Below are 17,059 nucleotides of genomic sequence, written 5' to 3' on the forward strand. Positions count from 1 at the left end.
AGGTGTGGCAGCAGGAAGGCCATGTCCCAGCGTTCGGAGGTCAGGGAGCAGAAGTCAGCCGGAATATATATGTTGTGCTGTAAAAAGTGTACATTAAACTTGGAAGGGCAGGGATAGTGGGAGGGTGATGGTTGACTTTGAAATTTTGCCAAAAATTATATTCTTTTGTATGGCTAACATGCTAAAACTGTTTCTTTGAATTAGTTTGCAGTGTTTAAGAATTAGAAGATACCACATTAGAGTGCTACCCCAGGGCTTCTCTTTAAATGTTCTGATGGCCCTGGATCAGGTTCTCACATGATGACACCTGACCCAGGAGTTGTAGCTGCCCCTTCAAACCAGGCGTGTGCTGTCCTCCGTAGCCTGCAGGCTGCACCAGTCCCAGTTTATGCACTTGCACTAATTTCCTGGCCCCTGGAGGCCCTCAGTCTTGGGGCTCCTGCAAAACTCTGAACAGGGTAACAAGCTAAAGGTAGTGCGGTAGGAAATTAATCTGACGGCTTTATGCAGGAATGGTTTACAAAGAGAGGGCTTATAGGCAAGGACATGAAAGAACGCCATTGCAAGGGTTACTTGTAAGGTAAGGCTTGAACTCAAGTATGGAAATTACAGCCTTTGAATAAAAGTGATGGCACGCGGTGGTCAATTACATATGGTAGCCCAGGAAAGGGTAAGAGGTACGAGTTACTGAATGTTTGAGCCTGCAGGAACTGTGATGCCATCAATATCAGAAGAAGAAGAGTAAGGAGAAGAGAGAAAATAAAAGGGGAAGTAAAATCACTTTTAGACTCTTTTAATTTCTGTGTTGTTATGTTGTGAGCAGTTAGAAACAGTAGGTTGAAGAAGGGACAGGAGGGTCAAGGAAGGTCAGAGGTGAAAATCACAGTGTCAAACAGAAATAACAATTTGGAAACTTGAAAGTATATATATAATGTTTTCAGCGGGGGGGAGTCAAATGAGAAAAGAACATAATGGAGGGTGGAGCTTTGGGAAAAGAGCCACAGCTGGGGATGAGGGACAAGAAAGGGAAGAGAACTTGCTGAAGGAGAATGAAGAAGCAGGTGGAAAGGGAACAAGAGGTCCGAGACAGGGTCATACGGGCGTGGGGCAGAACTCTAGGGAGTAGGTGGCAAATGGTGTCAAAGGGAATGAAGACTGAGCAAAAGTTGAACTTGGTCAAAGTTGAATTCGGCAACTGAGTCATTGGGGACTAAGACTAGTTTAAGCCAGCGTACTGTTTAGATGTATTATTTTCCATTCTAAATATTTTTTTAATCCACACCCAAGAATGTGTTTATTGATTTTTGAGAGAGAGAAAGGTGGGTGGGAGGGGAGTGGAGAGAGGAAGAGACAGAGAGAGAAACCTTGATTGGTCGCTTTCCATATGCCTCCCAACTGGGGATCGAACCTGCAATCTTTTGGTGAGGAGAACGATGCTCCAACCAGCGGAACCACTCAGCCAGGGTCCATCTTAAATATTTTTGGGTTGAATAAAAGTGAAAGGAAATGTTTAAAATGTAGCTTCCTGTGTGATCTTTTAATCATAAAATTAGCAGTAACTTCAATATTACCAACACTTTCAACAATGGGGTCATGAGACCATTTTTCCCCAATAGTGTGAGCCTAACTCCCTAAGAAGTCACTCCCTAACATACACTAGATAAAATAGCAAAAAAGATAGCTGATGTGTGTTTCTCCTCAGCGTATTTCTCCCAAGGAAGATAAGCTACTGAAACATTGTGTGGGCTGATAAGTTTCAGATCATTATTTACAAAGCCGGACACTCAGACTCGGGCTGATTCCTGGCTGCTAATTTCTAGGTAAGGGATTACTTGACTATGTCTCTTTCCACACTTTTTCCTCTTTTAGGTCTCGGCATGGTCACGCCTATCAACGACCTTCCTGGGGCAGATACATCTTCCTACATGAAGGGTGAAAAACTTACTCGCTGTAAGCTTGCCAGCATGTACAGACTTGTGGACTTGTTTGGATGGGCACACTTGGCAAACACATACATCTCAGTGAGTTCCTTGGCTTTCTATCCCCCCTCCCCTTCTTTAATCCTAACGAGAAGGCAACTGTATTCTTCTCACCTGTACTCGGAAATCCAGTTTTCAGACTTCATTTTCTAAACCTAGCATGCTAGATCACAGCCTAATCCTAATGTAAGCCTTATTTCTGAGGGAGAGATAGCAATTAACGCAACTTCTCCATTTACTATCTGTAGAGGTCTTTTAATCAAGACCAGTAGTAGTACCTAATACAGAAAGAAATCTTTCTAGCAGAATTTTGTCTCTCCGTGCTAATTATATCTGAGCATCAGTGACATTAAACAGGTATTTGGGGCAAGGAAAAGAGAGAGTCAGTGAAGAGAAGTGTCCTCCCTGGCCTTTGTTTTTTTAATATGTTTTTCCCAGTTGTGATCATCTTGTTTTCATGTTGCCACACTTTATAGCAAGATAATATTTGGAAGCAAAAAAGTATGACAATGTTTTGTGATGATAATAGCACAGATGGGACATGCAGTCTTCCCACAACTTCCCTTTTCCTTTTCTCCTGGCCATTTCCATTTCCCTTCCATTTCCATCCCCACCTTAATTCCTTCTCAGGAAGAGACTGTATTCTCTTTCCTTTGCCCATTTTACCTTAATTTCCACGTTGTAAATCAAGAGTGTAGTCATGACCGCATTCAGGAGAATAATATTGGCATTTGTTTTGCATGAATGTAGCTGAGCCTAAGCAACCTTAGGTCCCCGAAATAACACTTTAGTTAAGTCTAGGAAATGAGAAACTAATGTCAGAATTTTTTAGCAGGTACATGAGGTTTGAGGGGAAAAAACCTTTCAGGGAAAGTTTGATGTTGCATATCTATAATTTCTGTTTATTTTTCTCCCCCAGATCTCTTATATTTATTCCTAGTCATGTTTATCCTGCAAAATATGAACACCTCACAGTAATTCCCTATTTTTTTCCTTTCTCCCAGGTAAGAATAAGTAAGGAGCAAGACCACATTATAATAATTCCCAGAGGCCTGTCTTTTTCTGAAGCCACAGCCTCCAATTTGGTATAATTTTCATTCCTCTGTTACTTTTTCTATGCTTCCTTGTTCTTTTATGACAGTTTTTTAGCTTTTAGTGCAGGATGGAACAACAATAAAAGGTATGGGTGGGAAAACATTTACTAGTGAACAGAAAAGTTTGGGAAGTTATGTTGATTTATAAGAAAAAAATTAGGGTTCAAAAAAACAGGGTAGTTGAAAAGACTAATAATGAGTTGGTCTTATCAGTTAACCTTCCATGTTTTGAAGGGAATCTTTTCAGTTTTTTTCCATTCTGTGCACTCTGGAATTTTTTTTAAATACCCAAGGCTATGTGTATTACATAGATTTAAACAAAGTTCATTTGGTATAAGTGTAGGGTCTGACCTGCTAGCGTTTCATTTTTCCGTGATTGTATTCCTAGCCACTGCCATCAGCCCCGAGCACGGCAGGAACCGCACTGGTGCGGGGCACTGCGGGGTTACCGAGTGGGAATTTTCCGGCCGGTTCAGTACACGCCAGGCTCGTGCAGACCTTGGGGGAAGAGCTTCAGTTACTCAGTGTCTTTGGAACTGTGCTTCCTGCTAAATACTAAGTGTTGTTGCAGACTACCTGTTTCTATAAAGTTTGATGGGAAGAAAGCCACACCCATTCTCATAACCATCTAGTGGCTGCTTTCGTACCACAGCGGCAGAGTTGGGTGGTCACCACAGAGGCCCACACAGTCTGAAGTATTTTCTCCCTGACCTTTGGCAAAGTCTGCCAACCCCCCCCCGCCCCCCCCCCCCCGATTTAACTTGGGGAACACAGGCAAACTTTGATACATGTATACCAATTCAGTGTCTTTCTGATTTGTTTCTAGGTGAAAGTCAATATAATAGGAGAAGTGGTTGATCAGGGAAGCACCAACTTGAAAATAGACCACACAGGGTTTAGCCCGCATGCTGCAATCTATTCGACTCGTCCTGATGTGAAGTGTGTGGTCCACCTCCACACCCTCGCGACAGCAGCTGTAAGTCCCTGAGGGGCTGAACCGGCAGTGACTCTGGGAAGTGTGTTATTTTCATGACTTCCCTTACCTGATACCCTGTTATCTGCACTCTTTCAGACCCAGCCATTTAAAATTGGATATGAAATATTAATCCTTTGCATACCCAGAAAGCAAAAGGCCCTTTGGTCCATCATAGGAAACAACTGGAGAGATAGCGCTTACATTTTTGAACTAAGCAGTTTAATAATTGGGTCATTGAGTTCTTTGAAGCAAAGCTTCTTGCATAATACTTGACACAGAACTTAAATTGTGTTGTATCCCTTAAGTCCTTTTTTTTTCTCCCCCTGGAAGAAGTGAACTAACGTGGGAGATGGGTTGGAATGGTGAACACAATGACTAGGCCGGTGTTTCCTGAGCTGACTGAAGAATCAGGTTCCCATGACAATATAATCAGTAACTGAATGTTACCTTGGCATGGACCCAACCATACAGGTATCCTCCATGAAATGTGGAATCCTTCCAATTTCTCAAGAGTCCCTGATCCTGGGCGATGTCGCCTATTATGACTACCAAGGGTCACTTGATGAGCAGGAGGAGAGAGTTCAGCTGCAGAAAGTCCTGGGTCCAAGTTGTAAGGTATGCAGTAGAGTTTCTATCTAAGGAGCTATTTTTGTTGCTGTTGCTGTTGATGAAAACAGTGTGAGCTATGCCAGTTATTTAAAGCGATTGCTTTGGAATTCTATTTTAGGTGCTGGTACTCAGAAATCATGGTGTGGTGGCACTTGGAGAAACAGTTGAGGAGGCTTTTTTAAATATTTTTCATGTGCAGCTAGCCTGTGAGACTCAGGTAGGAATAATTATCCAACCCTCCTCCCCTTGTTTTGTTGCTTTGTTAATTGGCTCGTTGAGCTGGATTTCGTGTGTTCGTATTTCCAAAGTCTTACTGGTTGGTGACTTTTGTTTTGTCTTTTAAGAGCAGTTCTGCTTTACTTCAGTAAAAAGGGTCAACTCAGTTATCTCTTGAGTTAAAAATAGGAAAGAAAATTAAAATTCACATATAGACAGACCCCCATACATGTACGAATCTAAGTGCCCCATAAAGGTTATTTTTCCCACGATGCTACTGTCCTAAGAGGACAATTGCACATTGCTCCGTTTTCACCCCCCAGTGGTGTGGTGCTGACTGAGACACACAGGCAGCCCCCAGGCAGTCATCCGAGATCAGATGTGCTGTGGCCACCTCTATGCATTTGCTGGGACAGAAGTTTTAAGAACTCAGGCAGTATTCAACCTTTATTCCACAGCCTCAGCTTCATTATTATAATAGGTTGAATATTTATTCACCAGTTTTTTCCTCAGAAAACCTAAATGTATTTAATGGCTCTAATTTCCCTCTTCAAGAAAATCAAGCAGCTTCTCTTGAAGCAAGCAATGATGATCTTAATTTATTGGAAGGCCACAAAAAGGGGGACTTTTTCTACCAGCTTTAACTTGTCTTAACTAGTTCTTTTTTTTTTCTTTAATGGTCCCCCCTCTTTTCAAAGGACACTATGAAGAGCTTAAATAAGTCAAGATAAGAGCTAACTTCTTCTGCCTCAATATCCTTATAGTGTCTGTATTCCTTTAAAATGATAACTTTCAGCAAAAGTATTTACTAGATAGCCTTGGGAAGACTGCAAGAAAATAACTTTAAAATTTGGCAAGAGAATTCCATTTCTTGAAATGTATTAAAAGGCATGTTTTCTGTCAGGGAGGATCAGAGGCCTGGCAAGTATGTTTTTCAGATAGATGGGAAAAGATACTTCAGCTGCCTCCTTTCTTAAATGTGTTGCCTTGCTTTTGATATTAGTAGCCTGAATAGGTACTAGATATACGCTGGGTCAAAAGTGAGCCTTTTCGAAAGTACACTTCTCCTTGTAGTCTTCACAGCCTTGTGTCTGTGTGTGTGTGTGTGTGTGTTCTGTGTTGGCCGCAGGTGCGGGCGATAGCCGCGGCAGGCGGAGTAGACAATCTGCTTATCCTGGATCTTCAGAAGTTTAAGCCTTTCACTAGCCACATCGCAGCATCCGGGGGAGGAGGAGTGAACATGGGTTCCCAGCAAAAGTGGAAGGTTGGCGAGCTGGAGTATGAGGGGCTGATGAGGACTCTGGACAATTTGGTAGGTGAAAAGTGGAACTTAAGCTTGGATTTCATACCTTCAGGTTCAAAAGCAGATGCTTCCATCTCCCTTTGCTTTCGGAACATGCTCCTTACTCCTCTGGGACCTGAGCTTCACCCTAGGATGGCATTCAAGTGTAGTCTTACCACGTTTTTAAGAATCAAATAGTGAAACCTGCAAATGTCATCCTATCTTAGATTTTACCCTCTTCTACCAAGGGGCAGGGGCAGATTGCCTTCAGAGGGAACAAAAACTTAAATGAGCGCTGTGATTTGGCCTCCAGAAGACTGGTTTATAGCTAGAAAAATGTTTTCGGTCAGCAGTTTTGAAATTACCTTTGTCAAGAACAGCTGCGTGAGTGGAAATCCCATTGTCACCAGCTGGAATCAGTTTTGACCAGATCTTGAAATTTGCTTAATTTCAACTCTGGTGTAATGTGGGGTTTTGGAAGGATGTTTCCCCCTTTATTTGTTTCTCAACAAAGGAGTCTTTTGAATCATTTGTTTAAAGAATTGGAATCCAGATGCTGTGTTTGGTACAGGTTGGATTGCTTCAAGTGTGGTTTTTCCCTCCCTCAGGGGTACAGAACAGGCTATACTTATAGGCAGCCCCTGGTTCGAGAGAAGCCTAGGCACAAGAGCGACGTGGAAATCCCAGCAACTGTGACGGCTTTTTCATTTGAGGACGACACAGTGCCACTCTCGCCTCTCAAATACATGGCGCAGAAGCAGCAGCGTGAGAAGACCAGGTGGCTGAACTCACCTAACACTTACATGAAAGTCAATGTGCCTGAGGAGTCGCGGAATGGGGAGACCAGTCCCAGGACCAAAATCACAGTATGCGACTATTTTACTTGGTTTGCCGTTACTAAATGCTTTGCCTAGTTACTCGTAAATTGAATGTTCTATGTTGAAAATATTGGGAAAGTGGAGTATAATTAACAATAATTTTATCGCTGTCATTTATCAGGTATTAACTTGGTTATGGTCTTTGTACAAGACACTTTGTTCTGAGTACCTTACACGAAGTATCTCATGTAATTCTCATGTGGAGAAGATGCTGTTTTTCTCCCCCATTCTATAGATGAGAAACTGTGGGGCAGAGGGGTGAAGAAATCATTTGTCAGTGGTCAAGTCATGATGTGGATACAGGCATTCTGACTGCGGAGCCCAGTTCTCACCCACTACGTGAGACCGCTTTGTAGTTCATATTGTAACCGCCACTCAGTACTAAAGAAGTTCCCGGTGTGCCAGAGTTTCAGGAATCACTGCACAGAGCTACCCTTCTACAACATCTCATAGACAGAGAAATGGGTTCTCGTATCTTTTTCAGCATTTTGCTTCAGATTTGGTTTAGTTTTAGAGCAAAGATATTCCCTAGATACTCAAAATTAGTCCATCCTATCATATCACATACATCAGCAGCATTTCATATGGAAATGCCTGGGCATCAGTCTTTTTTTCCCTAGTCTGTAAGATTTGTTATTTCCTAGTTAAAGAACATAATTAAACTCATACATTTCTCAGAATTAATTTTATTGACAGAGACCGCTGGCCATCCATCATTAATCTTGACGAATATTAGCCTTTTCATCTAAGGGTTGTTAATGTGAGGTAAATGAGAAGAATTCCATAAGGTTCTTCAATCCGTATGGTTCTGTTATACCGTAGATTACTACCCAATTATCCCCTTTGTGAAATGCTGGTCAGGGCCTTGACATTTTCTGTCAGCCAAAAATAAGCACTGAAGTCTGGAAAACTAAATCTTAAGAGATTCCTTGAGTCCTTTTTTGGCGACTCCTTAGCCATCTTCAGCTGAAAATATAATGCAAGTAACAACTCTGAATGCGAGTTGACGTTAGATCAAGCTCTATGTCTATGCTTGAAATAGTTCCAGCATCATATTTAAAATGCCAAAAGGAGATCGCTTCTCGGCCTTTTGGCTAAGATCAAGTGTAATATCTGTTCTTATCAGTTTAAAATGCCAAAAGGAGAAAATTTACATAGCAGCATAATTGACTATTCATGTGAATGTTAACAATTTTTAAGACTGAGGGCTGATTGTGAGCCCTTTTCTGACTAATATGAGATAAATACTAATTGACTGCTAATACTGGTGGGTGAAATTCTTTACAATATCGTCAGTATATGCACCCCTCCTTGAGTCAGGAAACAGAATCTACCATATTTCCTTAACACAAAGCTTCATGCTAAAAAATCTTTTATTCTTTAGTGGATGAAAGCGGAGGACTCTTCTAAAGTTAGCAGTGGAACACCCATCAAAATTGAAGATCCAAATCAGTTTGTTCCTTTAAACACGAACCCACATGAGGTACTAGAAAAGAGAAATAAGGTAAGACATGGTCTTCTGTGCCCGGGGGAGGCCTTTTGATGCTGTTTTATGTTTAAATCATTCGTGATTGGATCTGATTAATACCAAGCTCAGGGGGTTGAATCCAGGAAATTTACAATTTAATTCAGTATCATTTTAGCTTGTAGCAAATACTTCCGGCGCAGGGCCAGTCACTGGTGGGCAGGCTACACGGGAAAGAAGTAGTGGGCATATGTCTGCTGTCAAGAGCTGTTGTATTAGTGAAAAATGTCATTTTCTAACGATATAAGACAACAAAAAATCACATGTCAAGAAGGGTGGGGGAGGTTACTGTGAGTTGTTAGGATGGTAAAGGGGGGCCTTAAGGAGGTGAGAGTTAAAGAGGCTCTTACTCTGCTACCGTCAGGTGGTAAAGGTCACCTGCATAGTTGCCCCAAAAGCTTGTTGTTACTGTTTTTCAATTCAGATTCGAGAGCAAAACCGATACGACTTGAAAACAGCAGGACCACAGTCTCAGTTGCTCGCAGGAATTGTTGTGGACAAGCCTCCTTCTGTAAGTTCATGAAGCACTATGAACTTGGTTCTCCTTCTACCACACTTACGTCTTTGCTTTTTCAATTCGAATATTTTTACTAAAGCGAATAATCCATGAGACTTAAAATGCCACCTTCAGTTTCATTCCCAAGAGCAAGGACTTTCTTCTGGCAGTTACCTACCTTCATGTTTCTAGAGAGCCACTTTATTCTGCTTTTTCTCAATTTGCCGACTTTAGACCTCATCTGCATTTCATCAGATCTTTGTCATCAACTGTACCATCATTTTATGCATCAGCAAAAGAGAAGCAACTCTGACAATCATGACAGGAGGGAGCCATGACTTACAAGATGAATCCCAATGTCAGGGATGAGGAAATGTGCATCTTAGACTCAATGGAAGACAACAGCGACTTCTTTTACGGCAGACGAGGGTTTAGCCTGTCAACACAGTGCTCCCCTTTTCATTCTCCCAGTGAGGCGTACAGTTTTTGTTTGTTTGTTTTTTCAGTTAAATCAGCTTTTATTGTTTGTATTTATTAACATTTACTGACAATTGAGATAGTATCCTGTGATTATAAAACTTTCTTATACAACTTTCCTCCCCCCGGAGTTAATGATTATCTTCTTTATTCACTGGCTTAGTATTTTGAGTATATTGGCTTAGTTCTTCCCAAACTTTTCAAAACAATTATAGAGTTCTTCTTTATATTACTTCCCATGGGGTCAAAGGTAACAGGTAATCAATCTCTCATTTCCAGCTCCCCGTCATTCCAGTCCAGACCTGGACTGGCGGCTCTTCAGGCCAGCGCCCGGGTTCCTCTTCAGCATTAGCGTGCTCCCCCCCCCCCTCCCCGTGCGGTATCCAGTGTGCTGCCCCGCGTGTCTTCCCCTTTGTCAGTTCACTCTTTTGTCACCGAGCACATCCTGTCAGAGCTTTCTGAAAAAGGATACGTAGGAGGCAACCATCTGAAGTCCTGTATTCTACCTTTGAATGTGCATATCATGGATATAGAACTTGAGATCAGAAGTAATTTCCCCCCAAGATATGAAAAACGCCACTCTGCTGTCCCCTAGCTCCATGTTATTGTTGAAAAGCAGGAGAGTGTAGTGGTCTGTGTGCCTTTGTCTAGGTCACTCTCTTTTCCTTTGGGCCTTTTCTACATCCCTGCTTCCCTGAAATTTTGCGGAGGTGCACTTTGTAGTAGATTCTGTTTTAGTCTTTGTTCTTAGCATTTAGTAACCCTTTCTAATCTGCAGGGTCATATCCTTCAGTTCTGAGACTTTAAGTGTTTTTTTTTATATAGTTTTTCCCTTTCTGTTTCTTTTTATGTCAGGATATACTATTAGTTGGACCTCTTTGACTGAACCTCTGGTTTTTTCTTTCCTACTTGCCATCTCTTTATCTTTTTATCCTTTCTAGGAGATTTGCTTGACTTTATTTTCTAACCTTTCTATTTAATTTTCTATTTTTGTGTCTTTCCATTCATTTTCAAGACTTACTTCCTGAGTGTGTCTTTTAAAGAAATAACATCCTGGTCTTTTATGGTTACAGTATTTTCTCTTATTGCTTTAGTAAATCACATTTAAATTTTCCTCAGCTGCCTTCACTTATTTTGTTCCTTCTGCGTTCCCTTTTTCTGATTTATTCCGGCCTGTCTCTCCTCCATGCTGGGCGCTTTCCTCAAGTGTCTGGCAATCCGTGCTAGTCCGTTCACACTGAAGAGTGAGGTACCGAGGGCCGGTCAGAAGCCTTGGGTGTGTGCCGACTTTGGGGATGGGTGAGCCTCGCTGTCGGGGGACTGGATGTTGGTCAGGTTGTTTTCCGGGGAGTTCTCAAATGTTACTATCTGTAGTTCTTTTATCTGGGACCATTTGTTTATCTGGAGAATTCTGTAGTCTCCCAACAGTGTTCTCGGAGCCCTCGGCTGTGCTTTATGTGCCCTGATCAGTCGTTCTGCAGAAGGAGCCTCTGATCTCCTGCGGAGACGGGGGGAGAGGTCGAGGCCTGGCTGTGGGGCATGGGAAACAGACCTGAGAACCTGTTTCTTACTCAGACTTTTAACTGTGGCCCTTTTCAGCTTTTCTTCACCACCGCCTGCTGTGGTACCTAATGCCTCTAGTTTCTGAGCTGTTCTGCGGGGCAAGTGGGATGCTTCTTACACTTGCATCCTCCTTTGCAGGGCTGATGTTCTGCTTTCTCAGCTCTGCTACCCACTCTTCCACCTGCTTTCTTTCCAGCTTCCAAAAATGTGTAAGTGTTTCTCATGCTCTGTTGTTTCCTCTCCCATTCTTTTTTCCTTGTAAGCTTACATCAGGTCTGTTGTTGTTCCTTTACTATCGTTTTAGTAGGGTTTTGGAAAGGATTTTTTTAAAAACACGTGGGTTTAATCTGCCAGGTAAAGTCTCATTAATTCCTTTCCTACAGCAAATACAAGTTTATTTTCATAGCAAACTTAAAGAAATTCTTTTGGTACCATTATGTTTTTCTAATCCTTTTTCACAAAGGCTTTTTGAAATGCAGCATTTCTTGGTTTTTAAGATATTTCAGAGTCATGTGAAGCTTATTAGAACTTGGCTTAGTTTTATTTTTTTAAGAAAGAGGTATTGAAATTGACATCTGCAGGCTTATTGAGGAAACACCACTGGCAGTTTTAGTCGATTGGATCAATAGTGTGAAAGCACTAATCTGATATGAATATTTTAAACAAAGCATGTTGCTCTGTCACTTTATGATTGTTAAAAGGTGTCACAAACATCGTATATACATTCGGGTGTGTGTGTCGACTTGTGTATGCGTGTAAATATATACAAATATACAGATATAAGTGAAGCGCTTGGTAATGAGTCAGTGTTTTTCTCTGCAAGACCATGCAATTTGATGACGACGATCTTGGCCCACCGGCTCCCCCCAACCCCTTCAGCCACCTCACAGAAGGAGAACTGGAAGAGTATAAGAAGGCAATCGAACGTAAACAGCAAGGCCTGGAAGGTCAGTTCATGTTTAGATTAAGCCTAGGATAACCATACTGTTCACAGAGAGCACCTCGAGTTAGATGATGGAAGGCGGTCAAAGCTTTTTGAAATGTTTCTCTGACAGCTGATTGCCCCATGTCATCTCTCCTGGTCCTGAGTGTAGACGAGGCTGAACTTCAAAGGGCTACCACAGACCCTGTATGTTAACATGTAGGGAAAACTGTTTTCCTCAGAAAACAGTCTGATTTATAGCAAAAGGTCTTCTAAAGTAAAGTGAAATCCCCAGATGAATAAAGAATTCCTAGCTCAGTAGATGTGGATATATTAATAGATTTAAACATTTCAGAGTTTGTGACTTTTTAAAAACTTTTTACTTCAACATAAAAATTATAGATTCACAAGTATGTGGCTGTAATGCTTTGTAAAATTTCCATTGTTCTTGGATGTCTCAAGGTGCCGATACTGTAATCTCAAAATCAAAATGTAAGGCAAACTGCCAGAACTGATGCCACTTTCCTGAAGCACATGGCACTCTAGGTTGAGTTCTTCTGACTTCGGGACCCTTAGTAAGGGTTATATTTTAGAACTGTTCATGAAAACACCCAGCTAGAATACTAGGTCCCATTTTCTCAAGAATAAGAGATTCTTTAAAGCAAGGGCTCTCAGCTCTTGGTTCTTGGGATAAACTTCAGTCAGTCTACGAACCATTGTAAAAATACGTGCTTAATTGTGTGTGACATACATTTGGGGGAAGAGGGTTCAGGGTGGGGGACAAGAGGTCTGTGGCCCCAAAGGAGGGTACAGGTCTCTGCTTTCTAGCACCCACAATATACGGTTGAATTTTTTTTTACCCAAAGCAAAACAGAACCAGTAGTTAAAGAATATTTGTCCATGTTAGCTATCAGGGAGGAAGAACTGGTGACATTTGGATCATCCAAAGAACAGTTTAGTGTCCCTGTCACCAAAGGGAGTCATCCTGACTCAGTGTAATTATACTAAGTGTTCTAAGTGGCATTATCGAATGTGTTATTCTAACATAAGGATGGAAGCTTTCTGTGTTTCTGTATTTTATAAAATGTCCCTCTTTAATCTCTTGTTTTTTGAAAGCCTAAAGATGCCAGGTAACAAACATTGTACTCTAGCACTTCACCTTTTACATATAACTTTGCAGTTTCTTCCACATTCATTATGACCTTCAGAATTAGCTCACTAATACTGCTCTGGCAGGAATCACTAATTGGATAATGGTTCAAAAACTCAGTGAAGCATTTTGCCTCACTAACGTAGCATCATTGGTGAGGCCTCATAATTCCTTTCACCTGGCTGTTCAATGGATTCTGTTCTCTAACACCCCAGCAAAAGCTGAATGCATACATATTATTTGCCTGGGCTACCGGTAGCCATGCTTCCTTAGTAAGCATGTATATAAAATTCCTATTAGCAGCCAGAAATTCTAACACATTACCTTTCTCCTAATGCGCAATTATCGATGCATGCTCAGCCATTGCTGAGTTTCTCATCTCTGTGTACACGGGCATTTGATGTATGCACTAACCTCCCTGAAATCCTATGCTTCTTTGTTTTGCATGGCTTTTAACTAAACTCTTATCCGACAGATGCTGAGCAGGAATTACTCTCAGATGACGCTTCATCTGTTTCACAAATTCAGTCTCAAACTCAGTCACCGCAAAATATCCCCGAAAAACTAGAAGGTATTCCATGTAATTTCCCATAGCATTCGCTGAGTTCAACTTAAGAATCTGTTCCTCTTTTGTTTGTGTTTATGTAAGGAAATTGAAAACCTGATTGCAGTAAGTTTGTCATGGATTTTACTTAAAGCTCCCGGTTATTTTATATTTTTTATGAAGTGGGATGCTACTTGTGTTCAGTGTTTATATTGACCTGCCTTAGTCTGGGTGTTGGTAACTCATAGTTCTTAAGAATTTGTGAAATTAAAATTGGTTTGTCATAGGTCTTCCACCAGAAGCATGAAATCTTTTCAATTTTGATTCCCAAATGACCCCCAAATTAAAGGAAAATATGTGTTGTCTCCCTCACTTGTACTGGCTTGAATTAGAGTGAAATTGTCAAGTCATCAAACTGGACTTAATCTCGCCTTTGTTTTCTGGTCTAACAACTTCGTTCCCTTCCCCTTTATACCACTTAAGAAAATTTGCCTCATTAATAGATCTTTGTCCATTAAAAAATAATGATCTGTCTTTATTGGAATTAAATAATGACTTAGTATCTTGCTAAAACATTTGAGTTTTGTAAAGTAAAGCAAAAAGACATTAACTGTGCAAAATAACCAAAAAACTCTCCCCTTTTGTAGAAAACCATGAGCTCTTTTCCCAGAGCTTCGTCTCCATGGAAGTGCCTGTCACGGTCGTGAATGGCAAGGATGATATCCATGACGTTGAAGACGAGCTTGCTCGGAGAGTGAGTAGGTTGACCACAAGCACGACCATAGAAAACATCGAGATCACCATTAAGTCTCCAGAAAAAATTGAAGAAGTCTTGTCGCCTGAAGGCTCACCCTCAAAATCTCCATCCAAGAAAAAGAAGAAATTCCGCACTCCTTCTTTTCTGAAAAAGAACAAAAAAAAGGAGAAAGTCGAAGCCTAAATAAAGTCTTTTTATAGTTGTGATCACGACGTGACGTTGCACATTTAAATACCACATTTAAGTTGATCATTAATATGCAGTGGTAGATCAAATTGGGGGTACGCAGCAAACTGGACTCTGAGAACTGGAAAGGGGTTTTACTAAAAGAAACACACATTATGAAAAAAAAGCTTTCAAATTCATCTCTGATTTTATATGTCAAAAAAAGCCTTTGAATTTTTCAACAACTGCTAGTTTTGAGTAGCTCTGCCCTCATGAAGTGTTACAATTTACCACAGACAGATATGTCTGAAATACTTCAGGCCTTTTCTACAATATCTGTTGGAGAGAAATTACCAGTGAGAAGGGGAGAGAACTTTTTATTTCTCCACACCTGCTTCACTTGGTAATCAGATTATACTTTTTTATTCCTATCACCTGTACCTTTTCGGTTCCCATTGTTTCAATGGGCATTAACAGAATGCTTTAAAAAGCTTCTAAGAATCTATAGCGTTAGTATACACTGGCACATAATTTTTTAAAAAAAATATATAAGAAAAGATTCATTTGAAAATTTATTCATAGTATAAAATTCCCTCACCTGAAGTAACTTTGTTTGCCAAAAAAAGTCATTTTAGTAAAATATAATTTTTGAAAAACTTCCTTTTTTATTAGTTTAGAAAGCCCCTTATTTTTCAGCAAAGGGGATTTTATACACATAACATGGGTTATTTAGTTTAACTCTGGCAAAAAAAAAAAAGATTTTTGTATGTTGAGATGTTTGTATACCATTCAGTATAAAAATGTCATAAGCCTATTAGCCAATCGTTTAACAACAGAGCAGACTTGAGGCTGCTTGGCACCAAGTGTGCTCAGATACAATTCAGGAATCCAGGGACTTGGTGTGAAACGGGGTTAGAGGGTTTAAAGGTACACCTTAACTAAATCCACTTTGGAACCATATAATGTATTTTTCTCTTAGTATTGCTCATGAATGAAAAAGCTCTCATGATAACCAAAGGAAAAGGAAAAGAATGAGAAAGTGAAAGATGAAGGGAAAAAAAGAGGTGTCACAAATAGGAGAATTCTAGTTTGATCACGACTCACAGTCACAACAGATTGGAAGTGTAATTGATTCGAAACGTCCCAAATCTCTCAAATTCTGCTTCTCTTCCAAAACCACTCTATTTCTTGGTTGATAGTTCAGTTTTAAAGGATCAAATCCTTTTAACTGATAGGTGTTTAGAAGGCAGCACTAGAAGAAACCAGTAGGTCTAACCCCCCTCCTCCAGTGAGGAAACTACCACTTGTTGATTTTTACAAATGTTTATCTTTTTAGTTAACTTCCTTTCTAATGTAAATACAAATTTAAACCTAGGCTTAATATAGTTTTTCCCCCCTTCACCCAGGTGAGGTCACAAATCAATGTAAAATCAATGATCCAAAATGGTCGGTGGGTAAAAATAATCCGAAGTGTTTCTGGAGGGTGAGTTGGCATGCAAAACGTTCCATTGATCACAGCGTGTCCGGCTGGTTCTGTTTGACCGTACGTGTATGTGGATGCAAAGTTGAAACAGAGCCGGGAATTCATTCTAGATTTCACTAACTACTGGAACCAGTGTTTTAATCTCTTAGTGGAATACTTTCAGTTTAATTCTGTATTCGAGGATTTTCTTTATGTTCTATGTCATTTATGTTGTATTACAACGTATGTAGAAACAGTAACCTGTGAACTATGCTTTTCCATAACTTTTTAAAAATATATATATCTTAAATGAATGCAGTGTGCATTAATATTTTTTAAACTACAACAGTGAACTATTTGCACCTTTTGCTAATGCCTCTATTTACTTGCTTTGGCATAAAGAATGAGCCAATGAACTGTGTCCTGTGGAAAATGTATAAATGTTATCTGATATTGCTCTTAGATGTAATGCTAATTAATGTTAAATCACAAATAAACAGTATTTTAAATAGATGGATTTGGTATCATGACCTTTCAATTCAGAGTGGTAACTTAGCCTGAACTACTTGGTGGACTGAGTTTTATACTGTAATGAGATTTGGAATGGGACTGATGCTTCTGAGTGAGGAATGCCCTGATAAATTTATTTTCAAATTGGTTTAAAATTAACTATATAAAATCCTTCTTGTTGCAGCTTATACTGAAAGAAATATACTCCAAGTGACCTGTTTTCTGTCGGCTATAGGGTATGGTGACTTGAACTATGTCTTTGAGATCTAAAGGTCTTTGAAGGATTTAGGGTTCTCAGTCTCAATTCTCTTCAGAGCTGTGAATGTAGAATAGAAGATGCTCAGAATATGTGCTGAGTTTATATACATTACCCTTCTCTTTGATTTTTGTGTCCCTGCAACAATAAAGAAAATAGCAGAAAGAATAGAAAACAGGTTACGATTCCGCCACATTA

At 40.3% G+C, this 17,059-nt stretch overlaps 1 protein-coding gene and 1 pseudogene across 8 annotated transcripts in view; both read left to right on the top strand.

Moving 5' to 3' along the window:
• Window positions 1-16,608, top strand: part of ADD3 (adducin 3) — a 125,636-nt gene extending 109,028 nt beyond the window's left edge. For 7 of the 8 annotated variants that reach the window (XM_045854019.1, XM_045854016.1, XM_045854020.1 and 4 more), the window contains 12 exons: window positions 1,870-2,021; window positions 2,984-3,064; window positions 3,900-4,049; window positions 4,521-4,664; window positions 4,777-4,875; window positions 6,004-6,186; window positions 6,765-7,022; window positions 8,419-8,538; window positions 8,984-9,070; window positions 11,919-12,042; window positions 13,643-13,738; window positions 14,359-16,608. In XM_045854019.1, coding sequence (XP_045709975.1) covers window positions 1,870-2,021; window positions 2,984-3,064; window positions 3,900-4,049; window positions 4,521-4,664; window positions 4,777-4,875; window positions 6,004-6,186; window positions 6,765-7,022; window positions 8,419-8,538; window positions 8,984-9,070; window positions 11,919-12,042; window positions 13,643-13,738; window positions 14,359-14,651 — 1,787 coding nt within the window. In that variant the 3' untranslated portion in view covers window positions 14,652-16,608. The remainder of the gene's footprint in view (window positions 1-1,869; window positions 2,022-2,983; window positions 3,065-3,899; window positions 4,050-4,520; window positions 4,665-4,776; window positions 4,876-6,003; window positions 6,187-6,764; window positions 7,023-8,418; window positions 8,539-8,983; window positions 9,071-11,918; window positions 12,043-13,642; window positions 13,739-14,358) is intronic. The other variant, XM_045854023.1, reaches the window with a different exon arrangement.
• LOC123829161 lies at window positions 8,109-8,258 on the top strand (annotated as a pseudogene).
• Window positions 16,609-17,059: the final 451 nt, after the last annotated feature.

Source organism: Phyllostomus hastatus, unplaced genomic scaffold, assembly GCF_019186645.2.
Source record: "Phyllostomus hastatus isolate PE091 unplaced genomic scaffold, TTU_PhHast_1.1 phas_scaffold_1066, whole genome shotgun sequence".
Taxonomy (NCBI): Eukaryota; Metazoa; Chordata; class Mammalia; order Chiroptera; family Phyllostomidae; genus Phyllostomus; species Phyllostomus hastatus.